This window comes from Hoplias malabaricus, chromosome 3 (assembly GCF_029633855.1).
Source record: "Hoplias malabaricus isolate fHopMal1 chromosome 3, fHopMal1.hap1, whole genome shotgun sequence".
Classification (NCBI taxonomy): domain Eukaryota; kingdom Metazoa; phylum Chordata; class Actinopteri; order Characiformes; family Erythrinidae; genus Hoplias; species Hoplias malabaricus.
The window spans coordinates 27,748,890-27,765,324 of NC_089802.1; the positions used below are offsets into that span (position 1 = coordinate 27,748,890).

General features: G+C 45.6%; 1 protein-coding gene across 10 annotated transcripts in view; it reads right to left on the reverse strand.

Moving 5' to 3' along the window:
* Nucleotides 1-104: 104 nt before the first annotated feature.
* Nucleotides 105-16,435, reverse strand: part of tanc2b (tetratricopeptide repeat, ankyrin repeat and coiled-coil containing 2b) — a 105,203-nt gene continuing 88,872 nt past the window's right edge. For 7 of the 10 annotated variants that reach the window (XM_066662729.1, XM_066662724.1, XM_066662725.1 and 4 more), the window contains 16 exons: nt 16,155-16,324; nt 15,039-15,646; nt 13,344-13,452; nt 13,133-13,255; nt 12,007-12,243; nt 11,386-11,778; nt 11,164-11,257; nt 10,942-11,075; nt 10,243-10,366; nt 9,910-10,085; nt 9,682-9,814; nt 8,127-8,159; nt 6,082-6,173; nt 5,549-5,695; nt 4,704-4,804; nt 105-4,384 (listed from right to left, as the gene is read on the reverse strand). In XM_066662729.1, the coding sequence (XP_066518826.1) occupies nt 2,338-4,384; nt 4,704-4,804; nt 5,549-5,695; nt 6,082-6,173; nt 8,127-8,159; nt 9,682-9,814; nt 9,910-10,085; nt 10,243-10,366; nt 10,942-11,075; nt 11,164-11,257; nt 11,386-11,778; nt 12,007-12,243; nt 13,133-13,255; nt 13,344-13,452; nt 15,039-15,646; nt 16,155-16,324 (4,721 nt within the window). In that variant the 3' untranslated portion in view covers nt 105-2,337. The remainder of the gene's footprint in view (nt 4,385-4,703; nt 4,805-5,548; nt 5,696-6,081; nt 6,174-8,126; nt 8,160-9,681; nt 9,815-9,909; nt 10,086-10,242; nt 10,367-10,941; nt 11,076-11,163; nt 11,258-11,385; nt 11,779-12,006; nt 12,244-13,132; nt 13,256-13,343; nt 13,453-15,038; nt 15,647-16,154; nt 16,325-16,435) is intronic. The other 3 variants (XM_066662730.1, XM_066662728.1, XM_066662727.1) reach the window with 2 other exon arrangements.

Genomic DNA, 16,435 nt, shown 5'->3' on the forward strand with positions numbered 1-16,435 from the left:
CTTTGAGACGGCAGAATAATACACACATTATTCCACGGCGCCACCTTAATAATTAGTCGTCTGAGGAATTCAAAACAGATCACAGTCCCCAATATGATTAAAAACACATTCTGTTTTATTGTCATCATTGAACTTTGTCACAACGCTCTGAAAGCTCACAATTTACAGACAAGAACTCAGCTCAGCAAGCAGGTACAGTAAAAATCAACTCGAAGGCAAATCAAAATCCAACTCAAAAGAAAGATCTATTCAACCGCTCGGAGGTCAGGAGTGTGTTTGTTGGTTAACTTTCGGAGAAATGAGGGTGGAATGAATGATCTGGGCAACGTCATTCGTCCTCTGGCTTCAAGTTAACGTCAGGTTCACTGCAGCCGGCACGCGTCCGCTCACGGGTGGAAAAAACAAAACAAAACCTGCATCTGTATTTACAGCAAAATAATCTACACTTATAAAGACATCTTCCTTTATGGCCCTCTGTTCCCTTTAGTTTTGAATGCCATCGTTGTACAGATCTGACACTAACACACTAGCACCTCTTGGTTGTGGCAATGCTGCGTGAGCTGGGGTTACTTTATCCCTGTGTGGGCATCACCAGGACAGCCCCCTTCTCGAGTGCGTTACAGGGAGAAAATCCGACCAAAGCCACAGTGTAAACACTGTACGTTGGATATATTGCGTTTCGCTGCAGAGATTGTGTTGTTTAATCAGTACTTCTCTTGTATTTAAATGCTACTGATCCACTGCCTCCTCTGTTGTCTGTTCACTCTTAAAACATTAGGCTCCAAAACTGTAGCTGTAACCCTGGAACACTGAAGAATTAGCCATGAGGGTAATGAATTAATCCATATGCATAAACACATCTGGCCAGTATCTACAGCAAAATACAACGCGCTCTATAAAGGCTATTATATACATGTTTTCATCTTTTTAAAAACATAATCTCGCTTTTTAAATTACTGCTTATTCATTTGCTCAAAGAAAAAAAAAATCAGAATTGCACCAAGGACAAGAACGGCTATTTTGTTGTTGGGTTTTTTTTTTTTTCCCTTTTTTTTTCTCTAGGAGGACACCTAATTCACAAATAGTTTTCCAGTGTTTACTGTTTACCTTTTTCCGTTGTATACCCATCCTCCTCACCCCTCCCTCCCCCATAAAATGGTTCACAATCATCAGCGAGAAACTAATAAAGTGCTCTTTCTTCTGAACTTTCACAGGCAGACAGTGCAGCAAAAAGGAATTTAAAATGTTACTGAAATGTTTAAGGTTAAAACAAATGTACTGTAGCTAAATATACTACTGCTTTTCATATGAGAACAATACAGTAACAGTTAAAAATCTCAACTATCAGTTTTCTGTAACTCCCCTGCAGCAGTGTGGAGCGGGGAATGTACAACTTTTGAGTCACTTATAAAACGCAGGTTTAAAACTGAGCAGCCAATTTTTAAATTGTTCTTTAACGGTGTTTCAACTTTTCCACAAATGATTACATCCTCTGTTTCCAGTAACTCCCACAGAAACCAAGATGCATTCTCAATGGAGGGGGTACGTCTGAATTTTAAATGTTAAAACACCTCTGTTCTAATTATCCTCCTCTCGTAAAGAGGCTTTTGAAGTCTTCTCAAAGTGTGTACATTCCCCTCTCTAGTTCCATAAATTCTTAAAATGCGTTTTTCCAAAATATTAGGTACCATTTCTCAGGAAATAAAAAGGAAAAAATAGAAAGAAAGATACAAAAATAAAGGCAACTCAAAATAAACCACGGAAACTGTTAATATTTTAATATTTCTATACATAATCTTAGTCATAAATATTCCTTTGTGTTCCTTCTGCAACTACAGCTTAGTGGTTAGTTATTTCAGAGGTTTTTTTTTCTTTAGACAGCTTTAAATAATCAACGTTATATATGCTGTGGAAGGCCTAGCAGTCCTGTTTTGAATCGTCTAGCAGAGAGGGAAGAAGCTGAGCACGTAGGTTCACTACAAGTCCCTGACTCTCAGTCATGTCCAATTCAAAATACGCACTGTTCCTCAGTCTGTGGCCTTGATTCAGGGAAGGTTCAGAAGTGTGCTTTCATGTAATGTGCAGAGCTGTAAAGAACATTCAGTAGTTAGTATCGTATTCAAGGTATTCTTAAAATCCCAGTGTCTTTTAAGTCTTTCGCACTAGCGCTAAACCTTAACCTCAATGCTAGAACAAGCTGATGCCCCAAGTACGTCCGAGTTAGGCACAGATTGAGGCATCAGCTGTACTCTCTTTGTTTGGTAGATTCAAATACTGACTTGTTACTCGCCTTCACCCACCAATGTCTCACACACACTCCACATCCTGCCTGCTTCTCTACACGTTCGATTCCACAAAGGGTCTCTTTGGTTTGATGGGCGAGGTGGGGCCTTGCCTAGGGTCGCGTGACAGCTGGCGGTACATGTTCTCCTGGTATGCTTGAGCAACAGGCATTGTCCGTGCCACCTTCACGTCCTGGTACGTTGGCACCTGACTCACTCGCTCCAGAAGATCCCGATCCCGGGCGCCCCCGTTGGCCAGCTTGCCCAGGGATGAAGGCTGTGGCTGCACGTAGTACTCGTCCTCCAGCATGTGCCCATTCTGGGCGTTGTTGGTCTTGTTGTAGTAGGCGATGTTGCCTAGAGAAGTGGGCGGACTATAGGAGGAAGCCGTGGACGCCTGGTGAATGAGGTTCCCCGGTGACGTGGGGCTGGTGACGACGTTGTCCAGGGGCCATGCTCGAGACGGCTGGTGCAGATACTGCTGCTGAGTCCGTGCCGTCTTGTCAATGACGCCCATGAAGGGTGTGGTCCTGGAACGCGTCGGCTCTCCGGGGTAAAGCCCGCTCTGTGAAGGCGAGAGCGAGGACGGCTCGTCAAAACTGCGCTCATACGCCACCTGCAGCGGGATCTCCATTTGAGCCACGGAGGACGAGGCCCTGAAGCTGGAACCCAGGGGAGGGTTGGCGCCTGAGCCTGCCGAGATGTTGCCACTGGAGGGAGAGAAGCGCAGGCCCACGCTCTGCGAGTGGATAAGGGGTCTGGGGGTGGGCACATGCTGTTTCAGGTCTCCTGTGTTGGCACTGATGGGCCGACGAACAAGGTGTGGAATCTCAGGTGAGCCTAGCTGGCAGGGGGTAACGGAGGACACTGCCACTGCTCTCTCGAGCTCATGCTTGGAGACAGGGTAGTATGCTGCAGACTGGCTGCGGCTGATCTGCGGTGTCTGGCTGAAGCGCATGCCTCCAGGGCCTCCAGTTGCAGAACGGTAGGCTGAAGCCGGGCGTTGAGGGACCTCATCTTTCCCCACTCCAGGATCGAGAATTCCACCTCGTCCCCCGTGCTGGCACAATGCTCCCACACTCAGGCTGGACTGCACCTGAGACATAGACCTTCCGTCCAAGGAGGGCTGGTACACAAGCCTGGGCTCGCGTTCTCTGTCCCGCTCGATGTCTATGGAAGTGCCTTGGTATCTGCTGCTGAGGGGGCCGTAGATGCTGCCCCCCTGCTGGCTAGTGCGCACAATCTGGGCCACGGAGGGTTGCAGGCGGTGTCCCTGGGCCGTGTGATGGTGCTGGGAGGATTGTGAGCACTGTGACGGGAGCTGGAACGACCGCTGGCTGCCTATTTTGGACAGAGGTGACTTGGGACGCCCGGGCAAAGGCTCTTGTTGGTAGCGGACAGGAGATCCTGACTGGGAACGATAGAGACACACACTCTCTAAGGGTGGGCTCGCTCTGTACGGTGCCCCACGACGAAGAGGGGATGGTGGCGGGCTTTGGTAGTCCATCCCTTGGCCCCCGCCTCCCATAGAAGGAGGGCTGAAGCGGTACGAGGCCTGATGGTGTGCAGGAGAAGTTTGGGGTGGACTGTGGCGGTAGTGGGAGTTCTGGTGAGTGGGAGAGACGCAGGGCGAATTGGACTGGTAGCTCTGGTGAGTTGGGGATGACATGGAAGTGGAGCTGGGGTGGAACTCGAAGGCCTGACCTCCTGTTAAGTAGGCAGACTCGTGAGTGATGGGGGAAAGAGGTGGGCTGTGGATGAGCGTCAAGCTGGAGGGGTTCGAGCGTGGTTCTGGAGGAAGGCCAACGGACACACCTTCAAGCTCCTGCTCCAGAAAGTCATCGTCCTCAAACAAATCCTGAACCGGCTCCATGTCGTCCAGTCGAGGCTCGGGAGGTGGCGTGTGATGAGGAGGCTCCTCCTCTTCCTCCACGGGTAACGGGGACGGCGGTGGGGAGGGTGGGGGTTCCAGCTCAGGTTCCTCAGGCTGTGTGACCTGTCTGCACTCTTCCTCCACCCGCTGCAAGAGCCGCACAATCTCGCGGTTGTTGGGACACAACTTCATGGCTTCCCTGAGGTCCTCTAGAGCTTCGGAGAACTGCCTGCAAGGCAGAAGAACATCAGGTGAATAGGTAGTACCAAAATATTGTTTTCCTATTTGTCTTCCAAAAGTTACACAGTGCAGTTTCTGCAGTGCTGAGCCTTGAGTAGCAATAACAGAGGCTCTATTCTCCTTATTACACCTCAGTAGAACATCACAGTAATTTTAAAGGTAAAAAAAATCAAAACCTAGTAGTGTTATAAATAGCACCCGCTTGTGGAGCAGTTCTTAAACGTGAGTGAGAATGTGAGGTACAGCCAGTTCCATGAGGTTAGTAACATCTAAAAAGCTTGGTTTTGTTGACTTCACGTGAATCCTACCTGCTGCTGCGTTTAGCACGGGCTCTAGCGTAGTACGCCTCGTAAGATTTGGGTTTCAGCTCCAGAGCTTTGGTGGCAAACTCCTCCGCCATCCCAAAATCCTTAGAGGGGGAAAGAATACAAGACAATAAAACAAGTGGTGGAAGCTTGAGTGAATTAAGTAACTTTCCTCAACAGGGTTTGCATATAGATTACTAAGTGTTTTGAATGTTTATTTACTGCGTTTACTTAGTTCATAATAAAGTCCTGTTCTTTGATTACACATCTCTGTATAATCTACCTGTTTAAATGTTAATGTAAAACATCAGAGGAAACATGCCTCCTCAGAGTGGTGCTTCAGGGTACGAGGTGTATTATTTATTAGACTCATACCTGAGCATGAGATGCTTCTGTGCCCTATTTAAGCGGAATTAAAAATCTTTTCTGAAAAATGATTATACATTCAGGCTCTTTTTGCTGACTTCGTGAGTGTCCGAGAAGATCCTACTGCCTTGATTTTGTTGAAACACTCATGGATATACAACCATTTTCTTTACTAAAAACTATCATTTCAAAGTGTGTAGTATGCCATTTACAACCCAGCCATGTCAAGCTCTGAGGAGAAGCAGTGTGACCTTTATTAGGCAGGGTCACATTAAATGTTGCATAAAACATGTCACATTTTATGCCATTGTTGGAAATCCAGGACTTTACCTATGAGTCTAAGACACTTTGTTAACCCACACTCACCTGATTTTGTTACGTCTTGCAATCTTGAATTTAAATGTTAAATAACTGTGTCCTTTGTTTAAGGAATTACTAAAGGTTTTTTTGCCCTGGCACAACAAAGGACCGTTTGAACTCACATTCATTTTCCTGCGACAGCGAGACAGGTTGAGGAACAGAGACACTTTGAGCTCCCGGAAGGTCTTGAGGTCTTCACTGAAGCCTTCACGAGGAAACTTCTTCAAAGCGTACTGATAACGCTGAGCTGCCTCCTTCACTTTTCCTTTCTGAACCACACACACACACAACAACGACGGCTGAATGCAGGGATAACGAACATATCCTAAAATGTCACATCATGTTTTGTGAAGCATAATGTCGCTGTAGGAACCAACCCTGGCCTCTGTTTTTGACATGGTTTTGAAAATGCCAGCTGCGCTTTATGTGGCGTTAAAGCGTCTTATTTAATGAACTGCTTTCAATCAAATTTGATTTCTACATTCTTTTAGATTTAAATGTATGTTAGTGTAAAAAGACAGTTCTGGAGGATTGAACAGGGCCATAAACGAAGAAACATGAACAAAATGTAAAGCTGGCATTTGGCACTTTTGACATTTATAAAGTGTGTTTTTTTTCCCTTCAAACAGTGACCATAAAAACAAGGTAAGCAGACCTTGTAGAAACCATCCCCCTCCTCGATGAGTTTCCTCAGCAGGATGATCATGATGTCAGGTTTGGAGGTTGCCATCGCCCAGGTCGCTGGACCTACGGTCAACAGGATGCATGATGGGTAAGAATGAAGAACAAAAGGCTCGGGAGAGAGAGTGAGACAGCGCAGGGTGGACGACCGAGAAGAGGGACAACCAGACACAAGATGAGGAGAGAGACAGATGTCTTCTGCACTGAGACATTTTTCTTCAGTGATATTTAACCCTTTAGATGACACTTGTTATAGAAGGATTACCTAGACTTATGAGTCAATACCGATTGAGAACCACAAAAACCTACACAGTACATAACACTGATGAAACACTGAATAATGACACAGGGAAACAGTCTGTAACCAATTAAAGATACAGCTTTTAAAGGAGCAATCAGTCACTTTTTACACTGCTGCCTCTTCACTTTATGAAACAGCCATTATACTGACACCTAGTGGCCCGGGTGTGTCAGAGATTCTGTAAAAAAAAACCTGTTTCACAGCATGTCTAACTCGATCTGAGGAGGAAAAACAGGTTCATTCATTGACTACAATGCAATCTGTTAAAAATAATAATTACTTTTATAACTATTGTTTGTGATAAATGACTGACTGCTTCTTTAAATTCTGCTGATATTTCAGCTCATGTTTTACTTCTATAAAAAGAGGGAGATGTTTTCCTGCACCATGCTGTTGTGTGAGTCACCTCACAAACTGGAGAAATAAAAGCAAATGGAGACAGCGGTGGCAGGCAGACAGACGGATGAACTGCTGACAGGCTGAACTTGGTGGACTGGATTAACTTTGCTGTAACTTAGACCTCCACTAAAACACACACTCCATTAGAGGTGAACTTTTGAGAGAAAGGGTCACTGATCTAACCTTGTGTTGTGGCGAACTCTGTTGTTATGGTTCATCCCCATGAATCATGGCTGCTTCAGTTATCGCGTTTATGTTATAGCTGTGCCATTCGCTATCCGATGGCAGTGGTTAGTTAAACAGGGACATATATAAAGCCGAGATTGTGGATTCGAATTCACGATCCTGATCAACAGTCAGAGCCGGCAGTCACCGGCTGCTCTGTCTTTGCCCTGTCTGAGCCGCTATGGTGGCAGCGCTGACAGCTGCCGTTTCAAAACAGTAGATTTTAAATACATATTTCATGCAGATTACAAATTACAACACAGCGAGAGTCACACTATTCCCCAGTGTTCTGTTGAGTTGTGCTTCCTTATCAAAATATGCGACTATAGTTTACCTTTATAAGTACAGCCACCTAAAAAAAACAGTGGGCGAGTAGGTGTCTGTAACCCTTATACAGTTCAGGGCGGTGGTGGGTCCGGAGCCTACCCGGAATCACTGGGCGCAAAGCGGGAACACACCCTGGAGGTGGCACTAGTCCTTAACAGTGCGACACACACTCACCACTTTTGAGTCTCCAATCCACTTACCAACGTGTGTTTTTGGAGCGTGGGAGGAAACTTGTGGTATCCATGTATTTTTATTGTTGGTAGGTGGATTGTTGACTCAGAAGTGAATATGTGAGTGTGTGTCGCCCTGTGAAGGACTAGCAGGATGTGTTCTCGCCTTGCACCCAGTGATTCCGGGAATGATTCCGCCCTGAACTGGATAAGGGTTACACACAATGAATAAATTGATTTTTAATAAAACACACAGTCACCGTAAAATGACAAAAGAGCAGGAGTATGTTACAATTCATTGTAACATTTTAAAACTTTTTACACTCTTAATAAATCAGCTCCTTCCTAAAATGTTCATATAAAATAAACCTTTATAAATGTGGCATTTAAACAAGTTTCTCACTGACTCTAAATGTAGGTAAATCCAATTCCAAATGGAACTAATGCGTAGCTGGCGTCAGGTTACAGCAGGAAGCTAATTCCACCAGCCACCAACGAAGTGAGACCCAGAGACACGCAACACACAGAGAGGGAGGAAGGAGCTGTCAGGAAGCCTGAAGGGACGCGAAGCCTTAACTTCCCGACCATGGGCTTTACCTCCTCTGTGCCGACTCGGCAACGTCTGACATCCTGCAGCCGGCGTGGCAGGGGCGCAAAGGGCAAAGAGCAGGAGCAAGGGAGGAGTGGCATGTGAGCGAGATGGGATGGAGTGAGCGGCAGGTGTGAGGAACAGAGAAGAGAGGAGGGTGTGAGTGAGTGTTCAGGTGAGTGAAAGAATGAGGTGAGAAAAAGTGGAGGAGGATTGAGAGAGAGAGAGATGATGGTGGTGGTGGTGGTGGAGGAGTGGGAGAAGGAACACAAAAAGAAGCAGCTGTGAGAGGCAGGGAACAACAGCTCCAGCCAAAGAAAGAGAAAGAGAAAGAAAGAGACAAACAAAAGAGCAAAACACCAGCACTGTGACAGTCACCTATTACACAGCATCCATCAAGAAAAGCACCATCAGAGAGAGAGAGGGTGACAGAGCAGGGAAGAGCATAACATAAAGCTAGAATCCCTCTCTGCTTTAAGTTGGAGTTTGTGTGATATTCATGACAAGCTGGTGTCAGGAAACCACCCATTTTTATTGTTTATTTTATTAGAGACTCAATTTTCTGAGAAAAACATTTTGGGGAGAGATTTATCATCAGACACAGAAGCTTTAATGAAGAAAATTAAAGCTACAGCGCAGCTCGAGTCTCAAAAAATGGAAACGAGGTGTGTGTACATACGGCCTCTTGCCCAGCTTTCTCTAATCTGGCTCCAAATCACTGAGAATACAGTGATCTGTGACTGTTTTGCCCAGTGGAGAAATTCCTATAATCATTAGAGCTACGTTGGTGGAAGATCCTTTTCTCCTATTGCTGCTAAACTCTGGCACAGATTTACAGAGGACGTTTAGACTCCAGGCCAAACAGGTGTTTTTAAATCCAGATTAAATGCACTGGCCTAGACTACCACACGCAGAGACTATTCAGTTTTCTCCCGTTTGTAATCGTGCCGTTGGTAACTGGGGTCAAAGAGACTGCATTTGGATTAAAGGAACATTTTGTACACTTGATTTATTATATTTTTTTACCAAACTATTTCCTTAAGTCAGCGAGTTTACTTCCTACTTTAACAAGAATTCAACTCCATGCCTTAAAAATCTAGCTTTAAAATACACTACCCTGAGGTGACAGAAAGAGAGAGATCCAGAAGCAGTTGGAGAGAAAGAGACACATCATCCAATATTTTTGTTTTCTCTGACTTTGAGATGCAGACTGATAGAGGACCCATGAGCAGCTGCATCTAACAGTGCTACAGAACCACAGAAGCCAAATTTTTAACAAACAGTGAAAGCAGAATTGCTGAGACACACACACACACACACACACACACACACACACACACACACATCCGCAGTTGCACAATAAAGACTGTAGAGGGCAGCAGACGGGGGTGTAAGAGACAAAGGCAGGCTTCAGTTCTTTCAACAGAGGAGTAAGACGGGACTGGACAAACGCATTTCTTTGTACTACTTCATCTCAGTGATCTCAGACTGTACCTTTGACCCTAAACATGCCTCTAAAACAGCTCTTCGAACCACTTTAAAAGACAAGACTAAGCTCCATACCGATCTTGGCTCCTTTCTTGAGGAGGGCCACCACCACGGACGTGTTCCTGCACCCCACGGCCCGGTCCAGGGGCCGCATCCCGCTGTAGTCCACGTGTTCAATCAGCGCCCCCTGATCCACCAGGAACTGAACCTGAGACGAGAGACAGAGCAGAGGATTTACCGTTGGTAACTGGAGGCTTCTGACAAAGTGGCCAGTGTGTTCCTGCAGTCGTGACAGACACTCACCACGTCTGCATCTCCATAGAAGGCCGCCAGATCCAGAGGTGTGCGTCCGTTTTTGTCGGCATGGTCTGTGGCCGCACCCCTCTCCACCAGACACCGAACCACAGGCAAGTGTCCCTTCAGACACGCCCAGCTGAGAGCGGTAAGACCCTCCTTATCCATTAGAGGCAAGGAGGCACCTGCAGAACAGGCTGTGTTTAGCGCTTCTCATACACTGAGGGGTAAATGAAACCCATTTAAGAGAGTGGTAAATAAGATGGATATAAAATGCAGGTAAAAGAAACGACACATCTTATTTCCTGTTATTTAACGTGCCCTGGCCACACTGTGTTTCACCTTGAGCGAGCAGGTACTCCACGGTCTCCACGTGTCCCTCTGAGGCTGCCATCATGAGGGGAGTCCGGCCCTGCTTATCAGCCATGTTTACGGCTGCCCCGTGATTCAGCAACAGATCAACAACCTGTGGGAGACGGTACGGGTCAAACCTTTCAGAAACGTCCAGAGAGTTCAGTTCAAATGATTAGTTTAGCGCTGCTCGCTACAAAGCTTTACAGGAAACACCCTCTGAACCAGAAGAAGAACCACTGAGTGGAACCAAAAGCAGAAGCTTTAAATAATGAAGCTAAGTAAGTGTCAGTTTATAGCTTTAGATTTAACCTCAAGGTCCTTTTAAAGGTCATGGTAAATGAAGCGAACTTTCAATAGCCAGTAATATTTAAGTTTATTTATTTGGAATAACTAATCATTTTTATATTTAAAACTATGAAGACATAAATTTCTGTTCAGATTGCACATATATGAGGAGTAAAGCCTGGTCTCTCAAACATGAGGAGAACATAAACGTTCTCAGTGTTCAATTTAATGTAATGTAACTACATTTTAGACCAAACGTTTTGTTTCATTTCCATTGCTCTGTTAGTTGTGAAAGATGAGGCCGGTGGTATTTTCAAATTCCATAAAACAATGTAATGAAATACAAGCTCTGAGATTAACGACCGGCACCAGGGATGCTTTGTCCCGTTCTGGGTTGTGTACCTGCCAATGTCCTTGGCGTACAGCGCTGAAGAGAGGCACGAGTCCGCGGCGGTTTGGTTGAGCCACAGATGAACCCTGTTCCAGAAGGAGACGACACACATCCAGCTTCCCCCGGCCTGCGGCTGCGGTCAGAGCTGTGGACGAGGCAGCAATCGGGTCACTCTGACAACATACTAACTACATTTAACTCTGATATCTGAGACTCTCTGTAACTCAGCTCACCTGTCTCACCCCACAGAGTGTCAAAGGAATTGATCTGAGCGCGCACAGTCTCCTCCTCATCCTTCTCGGGCAGGTCCAGCAGGTACGACACAATCTGAGAGAGAGAGAGGGACACAGACAGAGAGAGAGAAATGGAGACAGAGGTGAAAGAGATATAAAAGTGAGAGCGAGAATATTTCTTTCCACCACATTAGACAGAAGGGAGATGCATTCAGTGTTTACCTCTATGTAGCCCATGCTGGCTGCAGCTACCAGAGCCTGTTGCACTGCGAGGCTCTTATTAAAAGCTGAAGGAGACTGAGGCTGTGGCTGAGTTGGTGTCTGCTCTGGAGCTGGAGGCGGCGGAAACTGTTGCTGCGATTCCTCCTCGTCCTCTGGCTGTTGTGAAGCTTCCTCTGACTCTTCCTCCTGCTCTGGACTCTCCTGCTCATCTGTCTGTGGTTGCTCAGGGCTAGAGGCCTGCGACTGCGGCTGTGATTGTGTTGGGGACGGCGTCTGCAGCTGCTTCTTTCCCATCCCCCAGTAGCACTGCAGCAGGAACTTCACCACCTCCATGTGTCCCCGCAGAGCTGCGTGCACCAGAGCGCACTGACTGTTCCTGTCCACGTGGTCCAGCTGTGAGGACAGACGTATACAGAACGCAAATGTTTCAGCTCAGAGTGCTTACAGCACCACCTTGTGGAGAATCTTTAAGCTGCTAAACATGAGTGAGTTCCCCCAAAATGTTCCCCCCTCAGTCAAACGGTTTGTTTTAGTTTTATGTGGAAGCTACACAGTGAATGTCCTGAAAGTAATTCTAATAAACACATGTAGAAAAGCAAATCTGTTGTGAGAATGTTGTACCTTGGCCCTCTTCTTGTAGAGAGTGCTGACTATACTGAGATGTCCGGCAGCAGCAGCGTAGCACAGTGAGGTCATCCCGCTCTCAGAGGGAGAGTCCACACTGGCTCCGAACTCCAGCAGCAGGTTCACCATGTCCATGTAGCCCAGGTGAGCGTGAACACACAGCACTGGAGCGTTGTTCAACACCTCAGTACGATAGTTCACGTTCGCTCCTCCCATCATCAGCAGCCGAGACACCTGCACGTTACAGCGACACGGAGCAATCGCAGAACAGAATTAAAACCGGACTGGGTCTCAAATCCAGGACAATCTGATAATAACGGGACTGGCGCTTTAATCAGAACACTAAATGTATTGGAATGTACTAATTTTAAATAAAAACAACAATCATATTAATTCACAAATGTGGAAAAGAAATATTTGTAATGTATAGAAGTCATTTTTAAATGTGTAAAAATTATTTGCAGTTGTGAATGTGTGATTCAGTACCTTCTCAAACGACTCAAAATATGCCAAAGTAAACATTTCTGAGGTTCCAAATGTGACAGTGGGAGTTTTTGAATGTGGTGGAAAAAAAATGCACACATTCACCTTCTCTGCTGCGTGTGCGAATCTCTTTTTGCTGTTGTGGATTTATGACCCTGGTTTGACGGCCAATTGATAGACCAATAGGAAAGCTTTACCTGGACCAATCAGATCGCTAGGTTTGTTTAAGCAATTGGAACATTGATTTGTTGCTGTCAACCATAGCGCTTTTCCATCAAATGAACTCCGGTTCTTGAACCGGTTCCGTTCCTGATTCTTTCCAGTGGTTTATTCTAATGTTAGGGTTTGTTTTTGTTTGTTTTTACTTTTATTATTTTTTAAATCTCATTTTCCTCAGGGGCTTAAGACTTTTGCATGGTACTGTCCCATGTTCACCATAATAGCGTATGATCTGAGATCTGACCTACATTACGGCATACAAAAGCATACAGTACATGAATCGCAACACATGATCCCGTTAATAATAAAGCATATGTACGAAAGCATATGTATGAAAGCTGGTATTAATCCTTATTAAAATTCTGCTAAGCGACCCCTAGTAATATTCCTACATTATTCATATTTTGGAATGGTGTTGTACCTTAATGTTAGGAGTGTAAAGGTTTCTCAGGGAGGACAGTGCAGTGGATAAACTCTCAGTGCTGTAAGACACCCACAGCCCCTGGAGAATGGACGAGGAAACTCCCACCTTCTTACTCAAGCCCTGTAATCCAGAAAGTTTATAACGGTCACCATCCTAGCAGTGATCTCACACTCGGACGAGCCATCCTTTATGGTCTGCTTAACCTTACCTTAAATATATGTGCTTTGAGTATGTGGTGTCCTAGTTCTATAGTCTGCTGTCGGTTGAGTTTGTTCTCCTGTCTGGAGAACCAGAAGGCCAGCAGAGTGTGGCCATTCCTGTAACAAAGGCGAAATAAAGAGAAGCATGCGCATAAACCAGAGTCGGACGAGGAGGGTGAAAACACAGTGCATTATATCACGCTGTTGTGCAACACCTCTTTGTTAAAGTCTGTTGCGCGGTGGTTATCTAACACAAGTATATAACAACAAACAAAAGGATAAGTTCTCTCACATTCATCCAGCACAAAGATCCAGAAACTAAACCACAAATTTCATCCTTTTCTTTATAACAGGCTGCAGCTCTCGATTATTTCTTAGCCATTAATCTTTTATTAGATTCCTTAGCTACTTAATTAAACCATTAACAGCCATCTTCTGTTATCGGTCATTTTGCCTATTATTATTATGATTATTATTCAAAATCTGATTTGTCTTTTATAATGGAGTGAAGCAATGTTGCAATGACATCCCCTATACTTCCTGTAGCGTATTACACTCAGAATGATGTAGGGGCGGCACGGTGGTGCAGCAGGGTCCTGGAGGTTGTGGGTTTGAGTCCTGCTCCGGGTGACTGTCTGTGAGATGTCTGGTGTGTTCTCCCTGTGTCTGTGTGGGTTTCCTCCGGGTGACTGTCTGTGAGGAGTGTGGTGTGTTCTCCATGTGTCTACGTGGGTTTCCTCCGGGTGACTGTCTGTGAGGAGTGTGGTGTGTTCTCCATGTGTCTGCGTGGGTTTCCTCCGGGTGACTTTCTGTGAGGAGTGTGGTGTGTTCTCCCTGTGTCTGCGTGGGTTTCCTCCAGGTGACTGTCTGTGAGGAGTGTGGTGTGTTCTCCATGTGTCTGCGTGGGTTTCCTCCGGGTGACTGTCTGTGAGGAGTTGGTGTGTTCTTCCTGTGTCTGCGTGGGTTTCCTCCGGGTGCTCCGGTTTCCGCCCACGCTCCAAAAACCCACGTTGGTAAGTGGATTGGCGACTCAAAGGTGTCCGTAGGTGTGAGTGTGTGAGTGAATGTGTGAGTGTGTGCCCCCTCCAGGGTGTGTTCCTGCCTTGTGCCCAGTGATTCCGGGTAGGCTCTGGCCCACCGCCGCCCTGAACTGGATAAGGGTTACAGACAATGAATGAATGAGGTATTTATTTTTTTATTTTATTTTATAATAAATAGTCGACATTAGGGTCCGGTGACAAGTGTAGCATCATGGGGTTTAGGGGCTGATGGACACCTGGATGAGGAGAGAAAGCCCCCCCAGAGCAGGTCTCTGTGTCCTGTTCATATGAGCAGGAAATAAGAGAAGCTCTTATTGTCATGTGCTCTTTTTAGATTATTTACCACCAGTTAATAATACACAATAAAAGTCCTGGAAAAAAGGGAGGAATTGACCTGATACCAAGGTTTACCTATTGAAGAGTTTGTACAAATTTGAATACCTTTGTTAAAGAGTATTATATATTGCTTTTTAAAGTAAACAAATGAGAGAGGTTCTGTTCTCCCTGTTACAGCTCAGTGGAGCATCACAATGATTTTGAAGCTGTAATTTTAAGGTAAACATACTACCTAGTGTTACTTTAAATAATGTAGTAGAAGATAAGAGAGAACGGGGAAAGTATTTCCTGTTTCTGATATGAAATCAATAAACGGCTCAGTCCTACCTGGGATCACACAGGAACTTGGTCTTCTCCCCCTCCTCCCTCCAGATGAGCCACTCCCTGAAGGAGGGGTGGATGAACATGCGCGTGTTGTCCCGTCTCTTGACGAGGAACACGGACAGGTTGTCCATTCTCTGCTGGAAGTCGTCCCAGTCGAGCGTGCCCTGCAGGGAGCCGGCGTTTATGGCCTGGTAGATCTGCTCGTCCGTGAGAGGGTGGAGCGAGGCCAGGGAGACATTCAGCAGCGGCAGAGCCCTCTCGAAGGATGACTGCGTTGGGAAACGCATGTTACACTGCAGCAGGTAAACCTCCGCCAGGCTCACCGGCACCACCTTGTACCCCGAGCTCTTCAGCACCAGGTAACCGCGCTCGATCAGGTCAAAGGTCAGCTTCAGGTACAGGTAGGAGCCCTGGCTCAGGGCCTTCAGGTGGGAGCTCAGCTTCCCGAAGCTGGTGTTGTCCATCTTGCCATTGAGGGAGATGTTGTTCTGGATCTCGGCGCTGCTGTGTATGCGGTGCAGGATGTAGCCCTGCAGGTCCTGGTCGATGGCGTCATTCTCCTCCAGGGCGTCCAGGGAGATTCGGTGGAACGGCAGCGACTTGGTGATGTCCTGGAAATGGATGGATGAAATAAGGGTCAGTACTGAAACGAGGGTCTGTACTCGCACTATGTTTTTATTTTTTATACTCAATTTACTTTTTCAAGATACAAGGGTTTTTTCAAAAGAAGAATAAGAAGTTGGAAAAAAAAGGACATTAGAGAAGAGAAATTAACTATATTGTAATTTAAAATAAAATAAATATAGAATACAAAATGGAAACAATAGCAGTAACAGTATTAGTATATAATAGGAATATTAGGAATAAAAATCACAATAATAAGCGAATAGATAGATAAATTGTGTCCAATATCTAGGAAAAAAGTGTTCAGGAATACTGCAAAAAAGAAGGATATCGTGATCGCAGGTTCGAACTAAACTGACAATACACAGAGCAATTTATCTCTCAACAAACATTTATTTATTAATCATCAGATAAATAGACAACAACAAACCTACACTAAAATGTTGCCAATACTTTCAACACAAGAATTAAGGACACTGTTATGAAGCGTGTCACCTGCAGCGACGTTCGTACAGTGACGATCAGTTTGAGCCACGCCGGGAACCTGCTGATGGTTTTACACAGAAACGAGACGATAGTGTCTCCGAAATCCGGTTTGTGAAATTCAGCCTCATTCAGACCGTCGATGAGGATGATGAGGTCCTCGTCCACTGTGATCTTCCTCTCTGAGACGAACACAAACACAGAGATTCACCTCTTTCATGATGAAGAGACCAAAAGAATCGTCTAAACCGATTTTCACAGGGGAGCACAGAAAAATATCCTTCCTCAATAAA